At 36.2% G+C, this 22,561-nt stretch overlaps 1 protein-coding gene across 4 annotated transcripts in view; it reads right to left on the minus strand.

Annotated features, from left to right (window-relative positions):
• Positions 1-22,360, minus strand: part of LRP1B (LDL receptor related protein 1B) — a 1,907,075-nt gene extending 1,884,715 nt beyond the window's left edge. For 2 of the 4 annotated variants that reach the window (XM_086718488.1, XM_025932005.2), the window contains exon 1: positions 21,852-22,359. In XM_086718488.1, coding sequence (XP_086574614.1) covers positions 21,852-22,032 — 181 coding nt within the window. In that variant the 5' untranslated portion in view covers positions 22,033-22,359. Of the gene's footprint in view, positions 1-21,851 lie in introns of all 4 variants that reach the window. The other 2 variants (XM_086718489.1, XM_086718490.1) reach the window with 2 other exon arrangements.
• Between the last annotated feature and the right edge of the window lie 201 nt (positions 22,361-22,561).

Below are 22,561 nucleotides of genomic sequence, written 5' to 3' on the forward strand. Positions count from 1 at the left end.
TAATCAAAAATAAAATAGATATGTTCTCTGAAGTGAATATTTCCTATGATTTTAGAACCTCTATCATTATCCAAAATTATTTTTTCTCAAATAAGCTATGATTCATTTTCAATTCCATGTGAAAGAGCAATTGTAGATTGAAAACTAGCTGGAAAATAAAAAGCAATACATTCAGTCTTCATATTCTCTGTTAGGAGTGTAATTTGCAAGTAATTTATCAATAGATGTTTAATAATTAAAACGAAAAATAAACTCACTAAAGCATGGGTTGCAAATGCCACTGACTACTATGCTCCTCTTTAGAGAAAAAAATCCATCAGTGCATGAAAATAGAATTCACAGGGGTGCCTGGGTGGCTCAGTCAGTTGAGCATTGGGCTCTTGATTTTGGCTCAGGTCATGATCTCTCAGTTCCTGAGCTCCAGCCTTGCATCTGGAGCTCAGAGCCTGCTTGGGATTCTCTCTCTCTCTCTCTCTCTCTCTCTCTCTCTCTGCTCGGGATTCTCTCTCTCCTTTTCTCTGTCCCTCCTCCACACCACCCACCCCACCCCCCACTCCCTCTCTTTTGCTCTCTCAAAATAGACAAACATTAAGAAAACAACAACAACAACAACAACGATAGAACTCACATTGTTGAGTCCTTCCCATTTTAATGATTCCTTCATGGCACTATCGTTCTCATTTCCTGTAATTGCTTTCATTTGAAACACAAGCTATATGAGAATCTAAAGGACTAAAGTATTAAAAGTACTAAAATCTGGCAAAGCTGAATGAGGACACTGGGACAGTCAACACTTTTTCATTGACTACCAAGTGTTTGAGGTATTCTTTTTCTTTTTCAAATACCACTTTCAATTTACTATTAGGGCATTTTTTATATCAGCTTTCAATCACTTATTATTTTAAGTGTAGAGACAGTTAACAGGATGAATTAATTCTTTTTTAAAGGGACAAAACTCCCTATGGATGCTACATTACTCCACAGACCTGAGATCTAGTGAGTATATTTTCAGTTACAGATTTTGACTAAAATTGGCTTGTAGAATTTATCTGCCAAGGACACTGAAGTTAGCTCATTAGTATATTTTCCCCAACTGACTCCAGGTGAAAACAACTGAATATGTCAAGTGGTGGGCATCTCATTCATTACCTCAGAACAATTTATCACAGAAACTATGCTTACCCAAGAACTTCCCTAGTGAGTCTCAAACACTGGTTTTCTTTTTGATGGATTTTTGAGACACAAATATCTCAATTTTTATGTGACAGGATTCTTCTGTTACCATAAAACCAGCTTAAAAAAAAACTCAAAAAAAAAAAAAAAAGAGCATGACAACCTTATAAGCAGCATGAACCTCAGTGGACTAGGAATGAGTATATTTAGAGTGGACTTTGGGAGGAAACAACCATTTCCCAAAGATTGTTATTGCTTAATGAGATCCGTGACCACACATGCATTATGTGGGATAAACATGGCTCCCTGCTGGCTCCCCAAAGCCTGCTGACAGTTGGTGGTTATGATGTTAACTCGCTTTAACACCCCAGAAATGTTTTAATGTTTTTTTTCTCTTATTTCTATAATTTTAGAGCAAGGCTTGGATCTACCATGTAGAAAACATAATAGCAATATTAAAATAGTATAACTTGAACAGACTCTGTAGCATTTCTGCGTTGCTACTATAAGTAATGCTTATTACAAGAGGGTATCTTCTTCCATTTTCAAAAATCAATTTTGATAATATCTATAAACTGATCAGATGTAAAAAAACTCTTCACCTATTATTTTAACAAATACTATTCCTTTAGTAAAGGAAACTCAAGATTAGCATTGTACATATTTTGCCTAGAACTATTTGTTTTCATTGCTTTGCAGGAAAACAAAAGTGTAGTAGTTTTGGTTTTAAAAAAACAAAAATAATTTAAAAAATGTACATTTAAATTTTCAGCTTAATTTATGGAAAGAGTAGTTCTTCCTACTGAGAAGTAAAACATGCCTGTCAGGCATTCCTTATAGTCCCCCTACCTGAGGAGAAAACAATAGCGTCAGAGAAGTACAGTGTTAACATTCAAAATGATATCTGGTTCAGTTGTTTTCATAAGCTGTAGAGAATAAGTGTAGTATTAAAAGATACAAATCCAAACCTTGGTTTTGTCTTCACTGATTTTCTGACAGAAAATCTTTTGCACACACACTGATAAGAAAGCAAACTACTCTTTATGAAAATTTATCACTTAGAACATTTACTTGGTATTATTCACTCACATCATTCTTCCTGGATAAAAATTAGCATTTTTTCAACAAGTACAATAATACTTTTGGAGCATAAAAGAAACAACAGATGTTCCTTCTGCCCCCACCTGTTTATTTTTTAAGGCAATGCAAAAGCCTTATATGGATAAAAATAAATAATAAATACTTGAAGACTTTTGTTTTCAACCCATAAAAGCAAAAAAAAAAAACAAAAAAAAAAACAAAAAACGTCATTTTAGTAATGCCACCAGGATCAGAAAAGTATTCTAGATTCCCAATAATTTATTCTCTGCACTTTCAGATACAACATAGTAGTGTATCCCCACAGGACACCCAGCATAAATGCAAACTCATGACTTGAAGCACTATCAATAAGTTAATAAGCAGTGGGAGCAATTCTCTGTTTTTATGTAGTCAAATGTCATTTTAAACTATTTGAAGGAAAAATAAATTATATTTAGAAACTAACCTCAGAAGAGAATATGAAAATCTATATTGAAATTTATTCCTTGACAAGTATGTTTTCTCCTATTATAAAGTAGTTCATTAATTATATTTAGAGATTTTAGATGATTTCTTTTAGAGAGGACTTTGAAAATCTCACCTTAATAAAGAACAACATAGGGGCGCCTGGGTGGCGCAGTCGGTTAAGCGTCCGACTTCAGCCAGGTCACGATCTCACAGTCCGTGAGTTCGAGCCCCGCGTCAGGCTCTGGGCTGATGGCTCAGAGCCTGGAGCCTGTTTCCGATTCTGTGTCTCCCTCTCTCTCTGCCCCTCCCCCGTTCATGCTCTGTCTCTCTCTGTCCCAAAAATAAATAAACGTTGAAAAAAAAAAATTTAAATAAAGAACAACATAATCTGCACGTCTTACTATTCAAGAGTAATATTGTATTAACCATAGTGAACTACAGAATTACTCTTTTTAGGTCAATTCTCTTGCTCCTCACTAACTTTGCACCTGCAATTATCTATGTTTAAAAGGTTCGCATCTACGACAGCAATAGCCTTCATGGCACCTTTGTGCTAATTAGAAAAAGGAAATCCCTCTGGTCAAATATAACCCGAGACTGGGACACAAAGCTTGGTAAGCAGAGTGTGATGTGGATGTCATTCCTCCCTACCATTCCTCTGCCTGGTCTTTTTGCAGACTCTGCAACAGCCCTGGTCTCTCCTACTATAACGTCACTGGCTTCTAAGAGTTATTAAGTGCCAACTGTAGGCAATAAATGTATGTATACAGTAATAAAATATAATAACCAGCATGTATTGAGCAGTGATTGTGAGTTGGTGGTTTATATATCTCTATTCTTTATTTTTTAATTTTATTTATTTTATTTTGAAAAGAGAACATGAGCAGAGGGGGGGGGGGGGTGGCAGAGAGAGAGAGAGAGAAAATCCCAAGCAGGCTCTGTGCTGTCCCCTCAGAACCCCATGTGTTGCTTGATCCCACAAACCATGAGATTATGACCTGAGTTGAAATCAAGAGTCAGTCGCTTAACTCCTATATATCTCTATTCTATATTTACATCTCTTGGAGCTTTTTTTTTGCAAATAAGCATATAGGGTTTCAAAGAGACTATGTACCCTGGCCAATGTGACATAGCTGAAATAGTGTGGACTGGAATCCAAACTGACTAACTTCAAAACATAATCTCTTAATCTCAACCCTAATGTTTTTTGTTGTTGTCTTTCAATTACTGGGAATACCTCAAGTATAGGTTCTTAGATTTTACATGTAATTTTCTCTCCTTTTCTTGGAGTGGTGGAAAGCACAAGATGATCTTGGAGCAAAGGATTTGGAGTTTTTAGAGACAGAGAGATTTTTGTCTATAGATAATGTTTTTATTTGTTTATTGGGTTATTTATAATCTACTAGAAAGATTTACCAATAATGTCTCCCATTTATATCATATTATAACAACCAACCAGCCAACAGACTGGAAACATCCATCTGTTACAATGGGAATCCTGGGATGAACAGTACTGCTTTCTGTTCATAGAATGAATGTCATTCCTAAACATTTTCATCATAAAAGACCATACGACAGAAAACTATTACATAAGCAATCATTATTACTACTATCAGTACTAATAATTGAGTGCCTACTATAAACAGGACACTTTATAAGTATTTTCTCAAACCCTCAAGACTTTATGGTAGGTATTGCTGCATTTCATTTATAAGGAAACAGATTTAAAGAGATCAAATAATTAGTAAAGATAATAGAGCTAATAAGTGCACTCTTTTCTTCTACAATAGTATACAACATTACTGCTGAGCACTGCAGCAAAGCAGAAGCACTTTCCATCTCTCTTGGTATTTGCATTATGAATTCTAATATGTATACATATACCTAATACAACCTACGAAGTATTCTGTCCCAGAATATTCAATTTGAATCCAATCTAGCCTCTAGATCTAATAACCTATTTAGAGAAAACACTGGTGATACAGGACCTCGATAAATAAAATAATGAAAAAATAAGACAAATTCAAAATATAAGATATTCTATGATTGGCAGAATCATTTCAAAAGATAAAGATCATGAAAAAATGTGATGGGGTGCTGTTCAATATAAAAAAAGTTAAGAGACAGAATAACCAAAAAGAAACTATGATTAACTAGTAGTTAAAAAGAAAAAAAAAGATTAAAAATGGTAAAATATATTCAGGGAAAACTGGAGAAATTAAAATGAGCCAGCAAGATCAAACAAAGAGGATGGGAAATGAAGGAAATGATCATTTTTGCTGGAGCAATCAGGGAAGATGTCATAGGATAAAAGGCATTTATTCAATGTATTCCAAGACGTTGCTCTGTGATTTTTCAGCCTATATTGATTTTCTCATTGTCTAGATCCTAATGTTAACAATAGCATTTTTGAATAAATATTGTTAGGTAACATTTTTATATGTAAACCTCTTCTCTCCAGGATTTTATCTTCTATTCCTCTAATGGGTTCTGCATGCTCAGTACAAGACATAGTTGACACTCAAGTAGATTGAGGCAACAGATTTTTTGTAGATACAGGATCTACAAGTCCTCTTCCTAGCATCGAGTATATCAACACAAAGCAACATGTACTGCAGTAAAACTCTAGTGTAAATTAAAGGATTAGAGGATTCTTTCAAGTTAGTCATAGCTCCATGCTTTTTTTTTTTTTTTCAAAATTTAATCAAACTAGATGCTAATAAAAATAAGTTTGCCATTAGCCAGCAGGGGGAAGAAAGATCCCTTCAGTGGTTACAGAATACAGCCTCAACACATCTTGGTGAGGTGGGAGCCTTTATGCATTATTCTCCTTATTTTACCAGGCAGGAAGTAGACACAGAGAGAGGCTAAGTGACTTGCCCAAGGACAAAGAGTGAGTCAGATGCAGAGCTGGGAATTGAGCCCACTTCTCCCGGTTCCCAGTGTACAGCTTTTCTCAGCAAGCCATAATGCCTTTCAGATGGATCATTTCCTAAAATGTATTAAGTTGTTAAAAATTCAATATGGGTGTTGCATTGCTTTCCAACTAGTTCTGTTTCTCACTACCTTCCTAGAGCTATTATCAGAAGCTAAACTGATTGTTGGATCAATAATCTCACATCTATATTTTTTTAGACAATATGCCATTAAAACTGGATGTATCCAAGAACCTAAGATGAATCAGACTTTTTGGAAAGTAAGGTTGTGTTTGACTCTTTTAGCAGGTGGAGGAGGATCCCACAGTGAGGGGGAAAAAAAATTTCAGCTCAAATTTGGGAGAAACTGGAAACGATCAGGAAGAACAAGACTGTATCAACCACCAGAAAGGCTTAAAAACAAACAAACAAACAAACAAACAAACAAACAAAGTCAAGCAATGTGACATTCATGGGGGCATTTAAAAAGGAAGAAAATAAAAAAACTTCGTACATTGAAAAAGTGGAGATCCTAGGCCTTTTGAAAAGATTCTAGACACTTGTTTTTATATAAAGCCATGTTTCATTACCTGGAATTTTACACATCAGTTTACTGGTTCACCTTACCCATGAGTCATGGGAAGGAACTATCTTTTTTAATCACAAAAGACTTATACTGTGCTCTTATTGTGCTAACTAAACCATAAATGGTAAGAAGGCCAGATGCTAACACTCCTGTATGTCTTCTGACTTGACCATTGGCAACATCACCAACTCATCACTGTGATCTTTACTAAAGAACTCAGACTCAACTATAGAATCTCTTTTAATATAGCAATCTGGAAACCTAGCAGTCAAGATTCTTCCAAAATATCAAACCCATTCACTACTTCTGGCATATGCTTTTCTATTCACTGCCCATCCAAAAGGCAAGACACAAAATCACTATAGGTCCATGGCCTCATCTGCAAGGTCTGATCAAACCCTCCGCAATCACTCCTTATATTACTTATGAATTATAAGTCATAAGATTTATGAATTATCTGAATTAGACCATTAACTACTTAAGGGCTGATATGCCTTTTAAAAAAAGTACCTAACACAGGTTTCCTGAGAAAGGATCAATAAATATTAATTGATTTTATAAAATTTATGTGCTTTTTAAGAACTTTGGAGACAGTAATATTTGAATGACTTAATAAGCATCATCACCCATAATCATACAAATTCAGAATTTTAGTCACAGATAATCAACCACAGCAGTGATTACTGTATTAAAATTAAATAACTGAGACAAGTGATATCTTTTGGACCATTAAAACATATCTGTAGAGGAATTATTCTTTCAATTGTTTACCATCCTTAAGATAATCTTACGACACTGAAGACAACGCATTTGGTTAAAAGTCTTTGAAATTTCAATATCCTATGAAATTCTCTGGAGTAGCAATTGATTCCAGGCCAAAAACAGGAAAAATTAAGATGGGCTTGATTCATTCTGGCAGTGTTAGAAAGTAAGAAAATGCTAAAAAAAAAAAAAAAAAAAAAAAAAAAAAAAAAAATGGGGATATCACAATAGGGCAGAGTAGCCAATCTGAAAGACTTCCCAATGCCAAAAGTGGAATAATTTGATCAAGAACATAAACAATAATAGTATTTAATTCTAACACAAAGTAAACTAAATACCTACGAGTCTATACTGATGTAAGGAAAGAAGGAAGGAAGGAAGGAAGGAAGGAAGGAAGGAAGGAAGGAAGGAAGGAAGAGCTTTTTCTTACAGAATTCTAATTAATAAATGTAGAAAGAATGAGAAGGCATCATCTCATCTAAGTGGTCAAGGTTAACATCACCTATTATAAGGCATATTGACATGTATCTCCTGATATAATACACTGAAGAGGGCAGATTTCTTATGTACAATGTCAACCTGATGCCATGTCAACCTGATGCCATGTTGAATGTCATGGCAACCTGCTGCCATGTTGAATGGCAACCTGATGCCATGTTGAATCCTGGATTGGATGCTGGGATAGATAGAAGCAGTTCATTAGTGGACAAACCAGTAAAATACAGAAAGTCTATAGTTAATAATATCTATTGTACCAATGTTAACTTTTTGTTTTAATAATTGGATTATAGTTCTATAATATGTTAACATCAGGGGTAGCTAAGTGAAGAGTGTATGGGAACATTCTGTACTAGTTGTATATATTTTCCAAAGGTCTAAAATTGTTTTTTTTTTTAAGTTTTTTTTTTTAAAGCTTGTTCCAATAATCAGTTTGGATATACTAATTCTTATGTGAACACAGGTATGAAATCTAAAGACAACTGGGGCGCCTGGGTGGCTCGGTTGAGCGTCTGGCTTCGGCTCAGGTCATGATCTCACAGTCCGTGAGTTCGAGCCCCGCGTTGGGCTCTGTGCTGACAGCGCAGAGCCTGGAGTCTGCTTTGGATTCTGTGTCTCCCTCTCTCTCTGCCCCTCCCCTGCTCATGCTCTGCCTCTCTCTGTCTCAAAAATAAATAAATAAAAACATTAAAAAAAATTAAAGACAATATACGGAAATAGAGTACACAGTTGGTTCTTGCTAAGTCACAGCTTTCCCAAAGAAAGATGAAACACAAACCTAAATGTGATCCCATTTGTGTCTCAGCATGAGAATTTGTCTGCCCATTAGGATATTATCTCTGCTATCTTCGCTTCCCTATATTTTTGTTCTCCCTTTCACTCTTTTCATTTTTTCATTCCACATTTCAATAATGATGTGTGTGGCAGAGCAATGTTGTTTTCACCATGTGGCTGTTACTTATCATGTAGAATATTTTTCATGAGATCCCTGGAGTGCTGAGGCTGACTGAAATCATCCGTATAGCATTCTCTCACCATTATTAAGAGAGCTCCGATGACTTACAGTGGCATGTTTCTGCCTCAAGTGACAATTGGGTCTAATAGCATTAATTTTCTGCGGGGTCTTTAAGAATTTTCTCTGCACCCACATTCTTTCCCCCGATTCTGCCTTTATGTCTCAAAGGAGAGAGGAAATTTTGAAGGCAGAGATGCAGAACACTGTTGAAATTCTTTGGTATCCTTTCTCCCAAAACCATGAGCTGTAACAATTATGCACTCCAAATTTCAAGGCATTATGCTCAGCTCTCCAGGGGCACCTTTTGTCAGTAATGCACCCAGTAAAACATGTTTCCACTGTGACCCTATTGAACTCTCAGTTGATACCTGCAACTGCAGGACTCTATAGTGAGTCTCAGGCTGTCAGCTTGGGTGTTAAATTCATCAACTTGTGTTTTTGATCCCTATAATATTATTGTGTGTGTGTGTGTGTGTGTGTGTGTGTGTGTGTGTGTGTGTGTGTGTTCTGCTTTTTATCTTGATGGGCAATACTTAAAACTTAAGGCATTGTGCATAATAATCCAGATTCTGGCCCACTCTTAAACTATTTAAAGGTCTGGCAACCATTGGCCCACATTCACCCAAGGCCACAATTTGCTCCAGTTAAATGTCAGCTTCCCCCTTGGACAATGTGGGTGTTCTCTAATTTCACATCACCCAGGGCACCTTCTGACTAGTCTGGGTCCTATATACATTTGTGTTTGCAAAACTTGCTCTATATCCTGCCCTCTAATTCATAAGTTCAGCCAAATGCACATGAGCACCATTACTTAACACCATGAGCAAAGAAGTCTAAGCAGACTTTTCTGTAACTGGGGATCTCAGAAGCCATAGTCAACCTATTTCTTTCTGTGTAACTACAGAAGAAATGTGGCCTGTCATATTACCTTGCCTACAGGAGGGAGGAAAGAGGGCAGGATTACTGCTTCAGGTTCCTTTATATAATTTCCTGCTTTTTAAAAAAATATTATTATTGTACATTGAGTTCACTCACATAGTGACTCTCAAGCAAGAGTTTGAGACTTGGAGATAGAGCCATTACTGCAGTATTTCCCTTGAAAGAGTTTTACTAATCCTCTTTGGCATTCATCTCTAAATCTTGGTGAACTCAAGTAGCTTCAATCTCTGAAAGTTTATTTTTGACTTAAGCGATTTTCTTGCTATTGCTAGATTTTTCAGGTGTCTCGCCAGCTTAACTGTTATCTGAATAAGCTTTGTTTATTTTCCTTGGCTCTTTATAGCAAGCTTAAGTCTGTTCCAAGGGGTCACAACATTTCCTGCCCAATGCCTTTTATTCTGAGCATGCAGTCAGTAATTATTTTTTGCTTTACCTAAAATATAAATAACTCCCTTATACTTATTTTGAACCTTTTCCCATAGTGCTTTCGTTAGGAAAGAAGAAAAGCCCTTCAGCAGACCTCTGTGTGATGTGAGTGGAGTTCTGTAGTCAGGGAGTATAAATCATGCCTCGTACCCACAAATACACAAGTAACCCTTCCCCTTCCTGCTGTTTTCAATTACTCAGATTAATTTATTTCCAAACTTTTTGGCACCCCTCTGCTAAAGTACACAGCAAACAAATTTACAGTGAGTCCCAAATTAAATATTAATGCAAAATCTTTCAGCCTCAAATTTCATTTGGTTCAGTCACTCTAAAATTTAATAAAATGTTGGTATTTATTTCACATTTAACTTATTTCTAGGCATAATGTTGATTTTACTACTGAAAATTTTGGAACCAAATTAATGAAAGGGGATTTTGACAATGGGAATGAAAAATGGACTGAACTTGAAGTCATACACAAATTTGATTTCAGCACATGCATCTAGCAAATGTCTACTAAACCTGCATGTAAGCTCTTTATACAACAAACAAATTGGTTGAGATCTTTTGTTTCAATATATTTATTGTTGTTGCTGTTTCAATATCTTATTTAAGCATTTCAAAAACTTTAAATGCCTCAGCTTTGGCTCTCTTTATTTTAACCTAATGTCTTTAGTATTATGTCTTCCCTTCTTTAACTGAAATATGTATTGTGTTTGAAAACTAAGAAAGCAAGTTATCTTTTTAAACATTCTATGTAATGATCATACAGCTTTTTCAAGGTAATTTCATTGAATGACTTGAAGTATTTCCTCCACAATGCTATTACTAGCAGCATAAAGTGAATAGTGTCAAAAAGGCTGATTATTCCAAGTTGCTTTTTTGGCACTAGATGACCTGTAAAACTGAAAAAGAAACTGAGTGAGAATATTTTGGGGCTTAAGTTTGTACTTTGGAATACAGATTTTAATATGAAGTTTTAAAACCAATCTTCGACTTCTCAAGGTAGATAGCAGGAAAGAGAGCTGGAGAGAAAAATAATAAGAAAAAAAAAATCAATGGAATAAAATCCTGAAGCAATATCTAAATAACTTAGTGTGTAGAGTAAGTCATTTAGCTTCATATTAACAGTATTTCCTTCATGGAGTGCCTGGGTGGCTCAGTTGGTTAAGCATCTGAACTCTTGATTTCAGCTCAGGTCATGATCTTCCGGGGTAATGAGATCTAGCCCTGCGTCAGGGCTCTATGCTGACAGCAGCAGGCAGCCTGCTTGGGATTCTCTTTCTCCTTCTCTCTCTGCCCCTCCCCTGCTCATGCTCATGCACACAGTCTCTCCTTCTTAAAATAAATAAAAATAAAGCTTTAAACAGAAAGTATTTCCTTCAAACACTGTAACCTTTTCTTCATTTTCACAGACCTTCTGGGTTCTGATATTTTTCCTTTTCCATCAGTTTTATAATACCATTCTTTCTCTCCTTCCCTCAACTCTTTTTCCTTTCTAGCTTCAACAAGAACTCAATAGACCCAAATGAGTTTGTTTTGTAGCCATAAGCAATCTTTCCCTGAAAATCCAAACTTGTACAATTGTTAACCTAGTGTTTCATTGCTTGTCCTGGTTTTTATTGTTGTTGTTTCTTTCTCTAGTCTGTAAATCACACTGACTGGTACATAGCAGTTACTGTAACAGTTATTCAATGGATGCGTGGATAAATACAGAATAATCCAAGGGACCTGACTGATAAAGAGAAATACCTACTAGGTCATAAATGCTTACCCAGTAGATTTTACACCACTTACTGTCACTACCCCATCCTTTCTACAGTTTTCCTGGAATTTCGAGACAGGGTAATGCCTACAGCCAATAGCAGCACTCTTACAATTTCTTCCCTTTAATCAAATATGTATTAGTGGGAACTCAACTATCAGCACAAATTCTTCTCAGTCATATCAAGAATTTGGGGTTCAATGAAAATGAGCTCTTTCTTTAAAACTCTGAGGATTTCATAGTTTTCTCTGGAAAAAAATGCACAAATTCATCTTCATCAAACAGGCCAATGCCTATTCCTTCTGCTATTATGTTCATTTAGATTAATAGAAATAACAGGGGAAAAAAACACAATTTACTGCCATATTTAATAATGCTTGGAATGTAACTAAGTGCATCATTTTAACTAAGCCCCCAAAGAACACTATGAGTCTGACTCTACTAATTCCATTCTGCAGACATGGTATGGAAAACATGGGGTAATAGGGAAGATGGTATTAGTAATTCTGAAATATAAGGGAAAAGGTAATAAGAAGGCAAACAATATTACAGGGTCCACATGTGACCGTCACATGCTATACACTTAGAAACATATTGCAGACAAATCAATTAAAGGTGCTGCAAAGAGGAATGAATTCATTTTTAAATTCTCTACAGTGTTAACCCTTACCTTGAAAGACAATAGCTTGAGGCTGTATTCCATGCCTTATCCTCCCAATATACTGACTGGTGCTGCATTCGGTGTTATAGAAAATCTTCCTAAATTAAAGATATGAGCTGCTCCTCTACCTTGTCCTCATCTACACAGCTATCCCTTCATTTAAGCTACCAACATCTCTCTCCAGAACAATTATGATACGCCTTTAACTGGATCATTGTATCCTTCTTATCTTCCTTTATTCAGCAACAAGCCTGAGCTCTTAAAAATTACATTGTCTCATTCACCTCTGATTAAACATCCAATTGCTGCCTAGTGTAATTGTAACAAAACCCAAATGCCTCACCTTGATCTGCATGCTCCTGTGTAGTCTATTCTGACTACACAATAAATATGCCCTTCCCACTTTTCCTCTTTCCCAAACACACAGTTCACTTCAAACACACAGACTTTCTTTCTTTCTCTAAAATACCAAATTCTTGACTCCCTCACAAGTGTTTGCATGGAAAGATCCTCCTTCAGAACTACTCATACTTGTTTCCTCTCATTCGTTTGTCTCAGCAAATAGTTCACTCTTCTCAAAACGTCTTCTGTGATCACAACCACCAATCACTTCTCTTGATTACATTATATTATTTGTATTTCTTCTTAGAACAAAATATTATTTGTTTGTTTGCTGAATGTCTCCTCCTGCACTAAAACATAAACTAAATCAAACTTGCTCACTTGCCTCATTCCCAACACCTAGAAGAATGCCCAGCACATATTTGTTCCATTTTGTTCAATGAGTGGATATATAAATGAATGATCACCAACCACATGGTTTGCTTCAGGAATCATATGATTTCAGCAGGAGAAAAAACTGAAAAAAAAATGAAAATGTCCTGAAAATGTAAGGGAATTCTGGTTTTATGGTGGAATACAGAATGCATTGTGTTTTCACATACATTATCTTCCTTGCACTCGTGGAAGGTGTAAGGGACACTGCTATGTCTGTTTTTTGGAGTTGGTTGGAATGGTTTTCTGTAAAACTCTTGTGGTGTTTTCACAGGCACCCAGATTAAAGCACACACAAGAGCAAACCCTTGTGCTCTTCATAACTTTATGTTCTCCCAGCAATGACAGCAAGCAAGAAGAGTGGAAAAAGTGCTAAGATTCTGGTTCTTATGCTATCAGGATTAATTTCAAAATAGTTGACAATATCCTTAACAAGTACAAATAGGAAGAAAACATCTTAGTGGGGAAAAGAACTATATCCAAAGATGGACAGAAGCAGAATGTTTAAATTCTAAATTCTACCTATTCTTAAAGTTGACCAATGTTGGATTAGATGTACATATTTCCCGCCAAATAAGATTTGTATGCCACTAGTATCATGAGCCATCAACATTATCTGCATTATGGTGCTGGTGAACTGTTAGCTTTTTTGTTAAAATAATGACAATACAAAGACACAGCAAGGGGCGCCTGGGTGGCGCAGTCGGTTAAGCGTCCGACTTCAGCCAGGTCACGATCTCGTGGTCCGTGAGTTCAAGCCCCGCGTCAGGCTCTGGACGGATGGCTCAGAGCCTGGAGCCTGTTTCCGATTCTGTGTCTCCCTCTCTCTCTGCCCCTCCCCCGTTCATGCTCTGTCTCTCTCTGTCCCAAAAATAAATAAATGTTGAAAAAAAAAATTAAAAAAAAAAAAAAAAAAAAAAACAAAGACACAGCAAAAGGGCCTGTGTTCTGAGTTAGTAATTCTATCTGTAAATCTTAGTTATTTTTAAAAAAAATATATCAGAAATATGAATGTCCAATAGGCATGATCATAATATTTTCACCTGATGAGGCAAAAATCTACCCATGAGCTGGCATCGTTATCACTGTACTTTCAAAAGCTTAATTATGAGAAAATGCCTTAAAAATTAATAGAGTTGAATAAAGTAGAATTTTTTAATAAAGCATACTTGCTATTTTAATATTTTCATACCAATAAAATATACCATTAAAAGCTTTAGGAAATGCACACAAGATCTGAGATAATCTAAAAACCAAAACTTTTTTAAATTTCTAGAATGTGTATTTTAGCAAAAGTCTGAGGTTCCTAATTGCCACAGTTATTTAGTGTGTGTGGATTGAAGTTTCAATAAATTCTTTTTGTCAACGTACTCTGTCTTAGCATCTTTGTCCTTCCTCTCCTACACATCCTAATTTCTAAAGAAAACAGATCATTCTAAACCCATTTCTGTTATCAACCTTATACCCACAGTTTTTCTTTTTCATGAATATCTTAAAATACCCTAGGAACACTCAAAGCAAGCAACCACAGCCAAGTTTCACTTCTCCTCTTCTCCCCATCCCCATTTTTAGCTATCTTTTCTCATTTTAAGAAGAAGGGCTAAGATGACAAATTGTCATTAAAGAAAAACTCAGCGGTAGAAAAATTCTTAAGAAATTATGTATTCATATTTCTAAAGTTAAGCTGTCTTGGAAGTCTTGAAGGATGTCAATGCAATGTGGAAAAGTTAGGAAGGAATGTCCTATTGATTGTAAGAATAAAACAAGAGACGATCTGTGGTACCTTGATCTTACCCAAAGAAGAAATGTATTCTTTCGAGTAAAATGAGGTCGTGTTTCAACAATACCTGTCTTTGGTCTGAAGGCTAAGCCAGCCAGGACAATGAGGTGCATGCGTCTCAGGAAGGGATGTCTGACTGTTAGTAAGAATGCATTGTGAGATAAAATGTAATGCCAGCACCTTAGCAAGGCAACACACTCTGTCTTCTTCTTTTTTTCTTTTTTCTCTTACTTAATAAAGTTAGAAGGAATCTCATGTGAAAAGGTACTTTCTCAACTCATTTTCTATAAAGGATATATAGTTATAATATTAATGTATTAATGGGGACTTTCATAGTGCATGACTATGTCTGAGAAAAATAAGAGTATAGTAGTATACTATAGATGGCTGTATAGTAAGAATATATTAATCAAAATCACTTTTCATTGTTTCTATGGGTAAAGATACCTTTGACAAGTGTTGCATATTTACAACTATTTTGGAATATTTGAGAAATCCCAAATGTATGTAATATATCATTCAACGAACATGAGGGGCAGAGTTACTGAGCAATATAAGTAACACAGTCATTACCAACTTAAGTGTTAGCTTTTCGCACTGGTGATACTTCTAAGAATCCGACCTACTGGGAAATCAACAACAAATGAACGGGCCCATTTATTTAATCACACCATTGCATTTTTTTTACCATAACTGGACATCTAATTGCAGACTGAAACTAAGTTAATGTGATTGCATGAGAAAGTTATTATGGTAGCATTTATAAACACACTATACCCTGTTGTCCATTTTATCACTGCAATGATTTCTACTATATATCCTGTGTTGAGATAAAGTCTTGAATTTGAAATAACATTTAGGAATATATTTTAATTTTTAAAAATATTTCACAAAATGAGAAAAATAAATTCAGTTAATAAAGCCAATAATGAAAAATAATAAATTTCCAATTACTTTCAATAAAGTAATTACCTGAGCATGAACGAATTCAGAGCACGTATTTATCACATTCTGATAGTGTTGTAGGTTCTTATACTAACCCGTGATAAAAATACATAATTATTAAAATACATTAAATTCCCCTGTTATGACAGGAATAAGGACATAGGCACATATGACTTATATTAAAAAGTATAGAAGATAAATACAATGCATAAGCCTTTCAGAGAAATATGTTATTGTTGTTGTTTTTCCATAAAATTCAACTTTAGGCTTTTAATGCAAGATCAGTTTTATTATATTATCACATCTGACTGGCTTCTATCTAATATTTTGATTCCCATTTATTTACGAGTCAGTTTCACCAATTAGTCAAGTCAGAAAGCTCAGTCAAAATAACTGGGTTTGTATAGAGATAGCCTAAATCAATAGGATGGAGAGAAAGACAGAAAGAATATTTTGGCATCACTGAATTAAGAACAGAGCAATAAATAATATATATTTTCTAACTTGGCCTTATAGCTATGCCGGGGGGAAAAGGGAGGCCACCAAATCATTTATGAGAAGGAAAATATAGATCTAAAATTGGGAAGGCAACTTATATAGCAGAAAAACTTCCAATAGAAGAAATATATATAAATTTTGGAGGTCTAAGCTTACTTGTTGTGATGTGCTGCAAAATCTTCTGAAGGCTTTGCTCCTCTTTCTATATAACATAAAGAGTTCAGATGTACTTGGAGAGATTGACATTTTATCCAATTGATAGAGCACACAAAAGGGAGAACAGGGATTAAATATTATGGCAAGCACAATACTTTTCAAAAGCAAGTGAGGTAAATACACTCATTGGCACACATGCGCATTAGTCCAAAAGTAAATTTTTTAAACTCTAATTTTTAGAGATATGTTCATGGTTTTGTATTTAATGTTTAAATAATAGAACGTTTGCCACCCCCCCACCCCCGCAAGGAACTAACAAGCTCTAAAGATCTCATTCCAAAATAAAACAACTAGAAAATGTCTCCCAAGGCCTGTGCCTTTATTCATCCCTATGCCTCTATTTAATGGGTTTTCATATAGGTTAAATTTGGAGAATAATAATCCATATTGGAATGTAACAAAGAGGATAAAAAGTATGCCAGCACTTTTCTATTTGGTTGATTAATTATTGTCCTCCCTTCCCCACCAAAAAACAAACAACAAAAACACCTTGTTATTTGTACTCTCTGTGCATCAAGGTAGTTTTTTTGTCACTAATCTTATATTAAATATGGGGACCCAGATTTCTTCTTCTAGGTAGTTTTTGAACTGCCTTAAGTAAACATGACGATTTCCTGATAGAAGTTTGGTCCAGTACATACTCTGGTTAACTCATTATTATAAAGGACTCAACCTTTCAGTTTACTTTTGTTTAGCATTGCAGTTGCTAAAAACATTGTTTCAAATTATAAGCACAGAGGGCATCATTATCACAGGTATTCCAAAAGCAAATGCATTTTAAAATTTATGTCCTCTACTGTTAGATTGTTTTTTACAACAAAATATTTGTTACATGGAAGTTCATCATTAGAATATTGCATGTTGGGAGTTGAAAAATAATTCTGAACATTCTTCCATTTCATATTTTTGTTTTTCAAGGAGGCAATAAGACAAAGATAGACATATATTTTCTGGAATTTAGAAATGAAAGTTTCACATGAAAAAATCTATCTAATTTTTGGGCTACAGTGGTATTTTTAAAGGATGTTTGTGCCAAAACAGCCATAATAAAGAAGATATGTATATATAAGAAGATATGTATACACACACACACACACACACACACACACACACACACACACAGTAAGTGGGCTCCACTTACTGCTAGATTAGTTTAACTAATGATATCATGTTGGTACAATCAGGTTTAACTTTTAGCATTAATTCTACTTTCTTTGAATGCATCTATCTAAAATGAAGACAAGTGTTTCCTTTGTACAAGAACTGTTTTGACAGACAGCTACAGAAGATAGAGAAATCTTTCAATACATCTGGTTGGTACTTTTTACTATACAAAATCCCTATTACTAGGAAGGAATTGAAGAAAAAAAGAGTGCACATTTCATATAAGACAAAAATTAATAGTAGAACCATGAAAAAAATTGATCATAGTAAAATACAGAATGGAGGGAAGATATAGAGTCCCCTCACCATTGCAATCATTGTAGAAGACCAAGTCATGTTCAGTCCAGGTGACTTTAAATGGAGCCTAACTTTATGGTACACCCTAGGCTCTGAAAAGAAAATGACAAGGCAAATAGCAAGAAATTAATGTCCTGGATCCAATACACTTGTAAAGTAAAAATTTCTGCATGTCTCTACCGTGGATGACAAGTAGCATTTAGAAAGTGTCGTATCACACTTAAGAATATATTCACTATGTCTCTCATCCCCCACTCTTTCTAAGAAGATGGACTTCCTTCACTTCCACTTAAAAAAAATCTTCCATCTTAATAATTCTAGTATTCTTAACATTTGAGTTTTCTGCGATATTCTCATGTATCTCCCCATTCTTAGAGATTTAATTATATCCAACCTCACCTTGATGGAAATTTCTTTAAATTATTTTTATACTGCAAATATTTCCATAATTATTATGGAGTGAGAAGAAAATATTTATTTTAAAAAATATTATTTTGTCTAAAGATACTTTAATCTCTTCTTTAAGAAATACTAATATGGATTCAGTCTCTTCCTAAATTTATCATTTGGCTTTCTCCTCACTTTTCTTTCCCTCACTTACTCTATTCTCTGCATTTAAACTCTTTTTTTGTGTTTCACACATTGAAATTATTCTTTGTTTTCCCATTGTTTCCCTTCATTCTTATCAGTTTCAAAGTAAACTTCAGGAGACAGAGAGAGAGAGAGAGAGAGAGAGAAAAGAAGAAGGAGAAGAAGAAGAAGAAGAAGAAGAAGAAGAAGAAGAAGAAGAAGAAGAAGAAGAAGAAGAAGAAGAAATCTCAAAGATTACACAGACTTCTTCAAAACAAAACTATAGTTTACAGGATACATGGGTCGTAGTTCATTCTTCCTTGAGGGGAGGAAGATTAAAATTTTGACATGCACATGATTGCCACTTTTAGAGGGTTTTATGGACATATACATTTAGATGATTATAACAGCATGAACTTTAATTATTTGGAAATATGTTTCACCTTCTTATCTGACCCAGGAATTTTTTAAAAGAGACTAGTTTTAGGTCTCTCAATCCCCTTTATTTGCAGAAAATTTGACAATTTAAAATACACTTCCTTTTAAGTCTTAATCCCTATCAAGCAACACTTTGATATGATATGACATTGTAATATGACACATTGGTTGATCCTAAGTGAATATGATTTATCCTTCACGTTTTGCTGTTAAGAGTTACAAAGATGTTTCCCTTTTTAGATGTGATGAAATCTAACAAGAACTGACATGTACATTATCTTAACTCTGTATCAAAATCAATATAAACCAAGAAAATAAACAATGTAGAATTAGAAGGAAAAGTAGATGTATGTAGATTGAATACAAGCATATAAGTTAAAGTATTCTGTTTAAAAAAATGTTTGATAAACTTACAAACCAAAGAGCAACACAGGCAGAAGGTAATCCAAGTATTTCTATCTAATTCATACAGTTTAAAAGTCACCCATTACCCAATACATATTTGGAGAACCTGAAAGTAATTTCTCATTTTCAGGAACGAAGCAACTCCTGCACTACAAAACACACCTGTGTAATTCACATGCCTATTTTATTCCTCAAGGACAATTGACATAAGCCTGTGCAAAAAGCTACATCTCATTAACCTCTTTCTTGAGTTTATATTCCTATATTGTCTGTTTCAGCATTTCACTGAGGAAAGTTTGCCATAATGCAGCAGCACCTTCTTTTTCAACTTTAAACAGGATTTCTCCCCCACCGCCCCTCCTTTTCCAAATGAGACACACCCTTTTTACTTTTGATAGAAAGCTCTGGCAATTTTAACTCCTTTCTAACAGTTTGGAAAGTTGTGTTAAATATATATGATAGTGGCAAAGTGTTGGTCTACAACTATTTTGACTTGTGCTATCTGATAACAGTACTTTTGATGTAGTCATGGTGATATACGACACTATTTCAGTTCTAGGAAAAAGGTAACAATCGTTTTCCATATGCCCTGTTTATGTCTTAGATGTCCCTCTCCCTCATGGATCTAAATGTGCACCAAATTGTAATCTTTTTAGTTATTTAGTTTTCTATCTCAGGAGAAAATCCAGGGTCTACAGCTTAACTTTTTATGATTTATACAATTCTCCTCAGGTATTCGTTCTAATCATTGCAGCAACAACTCTCTCCCTCATAAACACATCCCAAACCACTGAGGACTTAGCTCTAGATGAGGTCAAATTTGCAGAGACTGGGGACTCAATCAGAAAAAGCCCAATAGCAGGAGTCTGCAGTGCCATTATATTTTGCTAGCTCACAGGGCTGAAAAGCTTCATTCTGTTCATCTGCTCTGGTCCAACTTCAAAGATTCTTCCTAAGAAAGGTTGAGAGCTGATTGTTCCAGATCAAAGACATCATCATTTCAAGTTAGAGCTATGTGCTTCCATTTTATCAGTATAGTTTTCAACCATTCCACACCAACTTCAAGGTAAGTTAAGACAAGTTTAGAAGCTATATAGTTAGGTAGCAATGATATGTTTAAAAGATTATCATTCAGTGAATGTCAGATTTTCTAAAGGAACTAGTATCAGTCTCACTACTGGTAAAAGAAATGTGCTCAACATTATAATGACTATAACCTGGCTGCCAACAGCAGGCTGGGTAGAAACACTACAATTCATTCCCCTGTTCTTTCTTTTCTATAATGAAACAATAATTTTTAGTCAGTTCATAATTCACTTCATATAAACACATCACTAAATCTCCCAATGCAACATTTTGCCTATTTACTTGACATTGGGATCCAGATATCCTTTCTATCTTTGTTACTTCTCTTTTTTTCTAATTAAACATTGACAACAAACCAAAATATTACATACGTGTGTGTGTGTGTGTGTGTGTGTGTGTGTGTGTGTATGAAAGATACTCCCGATTTTACTTTAGGGAGTTAACCATTCCAAGGCTAGCCGCCCAAATATTCATCTACCTTTTTTTTTTTTTTTTTCACTTTTTTCACCCGTGCGACTGTTGTCAAAGATCATCTAACTTGCACAGGGATTCCTGGGTTTCCAGATCAAAAGTTTATACAATCTAGGCTTATTAACTAACATTCCCACCTCCTCTCTCCTCTTCTCCTTACATTCCCATTTCAACTTCCACCACTCATCAGCTATTTGGGGAAGAAAAAAAACCCATAAAACAAACAAACAAACAAAAATAAACAATGGCAAAATGCCAGTAGCGGGTAAGCGTCTCCTGGTACCATGAGCTGTGTCACAGACCTTCAGAATCAAAAAAGTCAAGTTCAAGCAGGTACCTGCGCCCAGAAGCTCCCTGAAAGCCTAAGCCTCTCCGCTGAGACACTAATCTCTCCTGAGTCTGCCTCAGGAAGGGGCTACAGAAACGAAAGGGGCTCGAGCGGCCGCTTTCTCCCCTCCACACACCCTGGGTGCATCAGGTAGGGAAGTTAACCAGGAGCTAAGTTGAGGGAACACACACAACGCGGAGAATCCGGAACCTGCAAAAGCTCGCAGCTGTGAGAGTCAGTGCGCAGCAAGTCTTGGAAAAGAGAATTCTGATCCCAACATCTGCAGCGCTTGGGTTGCGCGGGCAGAAGCGCGCAGTCCAAGTCCAAACGCTCCCGGGGGGGTACAAAATCAGGACCGGTAAATGGCCAAAGGAAAAAGCTGGGGGTGGGAGGAAGCCGAGGACTCTGGCACCTGGTTCGGAAATCCACCACTGCACCTCTCACCCCCACGAGGCCAGCGATACAGTGGCCAACCAGTCCTGGGGAGCGGGGCCACAAGGACTTAAGTTTCACACTCACTTATCTACAAGCATCGCCCAGCAGGAAAGCCCGAGGAAGAAAGGGGAAACCAGGAGGGAGCTATTTCCTTACCTCGGTCGGCTCCCACGGTCAGCACCTTTTCGATAGGAAATAATCCCGAGAGAGTGAGTAAGGCGAGGAGAAACTCGGACATTGTGGTCGCCCGGTAAGGAAGCCTGAGCTGGAGACTGCTCCGCGGCGCCCTCGGCCCGGCGGCGGCGGCAGCTCGGAGCCCCGAATCGAGCAGCGTCATTTACAAATGTCACTGGAAATTCTTCAGCTCAATGAGCCCAGCCAGTCCGCCTTCTCCTGCCTGGAGCAGGATGTGGAAGGTGTACGGATGCGCGCGTGTGGGAGGGAGAGAGTGTGTGTGAGAGCGAGCGAGCCGCTCGTGTGTCTTGACTTTTCAATGCAGGGTACGTCTGATCTTACATCACGCAAAGAGGGGCAGTGAGAGATGCCAGCGGATGGGAATTCACTGATTAATCACCGAATCCACCACACACCCCTCCGTCGTCCACATAAATCACATCTATTACTTAGTGAGAGGCATTTAACACAACAGGAAAATACCACCGCGAACTGAGAGCACCACAAATCACAATTATTTCGGTCTCCTTGAAGGGAAAGTAACTCCAAAGCTGGTTCTGTAGGGATTTGGGTCTTTAGAGAAGGGGGAGACTTCTGCATTGGGCTGAGCCACCCAGGCCCGCCTAGGAAGCTCCGCATTTAACAGCCACCTCGGAATTATCAGCTACAGCGCTGGGATGCTTCTCTCGGCA

This window comes from Puma concolor, chromosome C1 (genome assembly GCF_028749965.1).
Source record: "Puma concolor isolate L17-30 chromosome C1, mPumCon1.1.hap2, whole genome shotgun sequence".
NCBI classification, from domain to species: domain Eukaryota; kingdom Metazoa; phylum Chordata; class Mammalia; order Carnivora; family Felidae; genus Puma; species Puma concolor.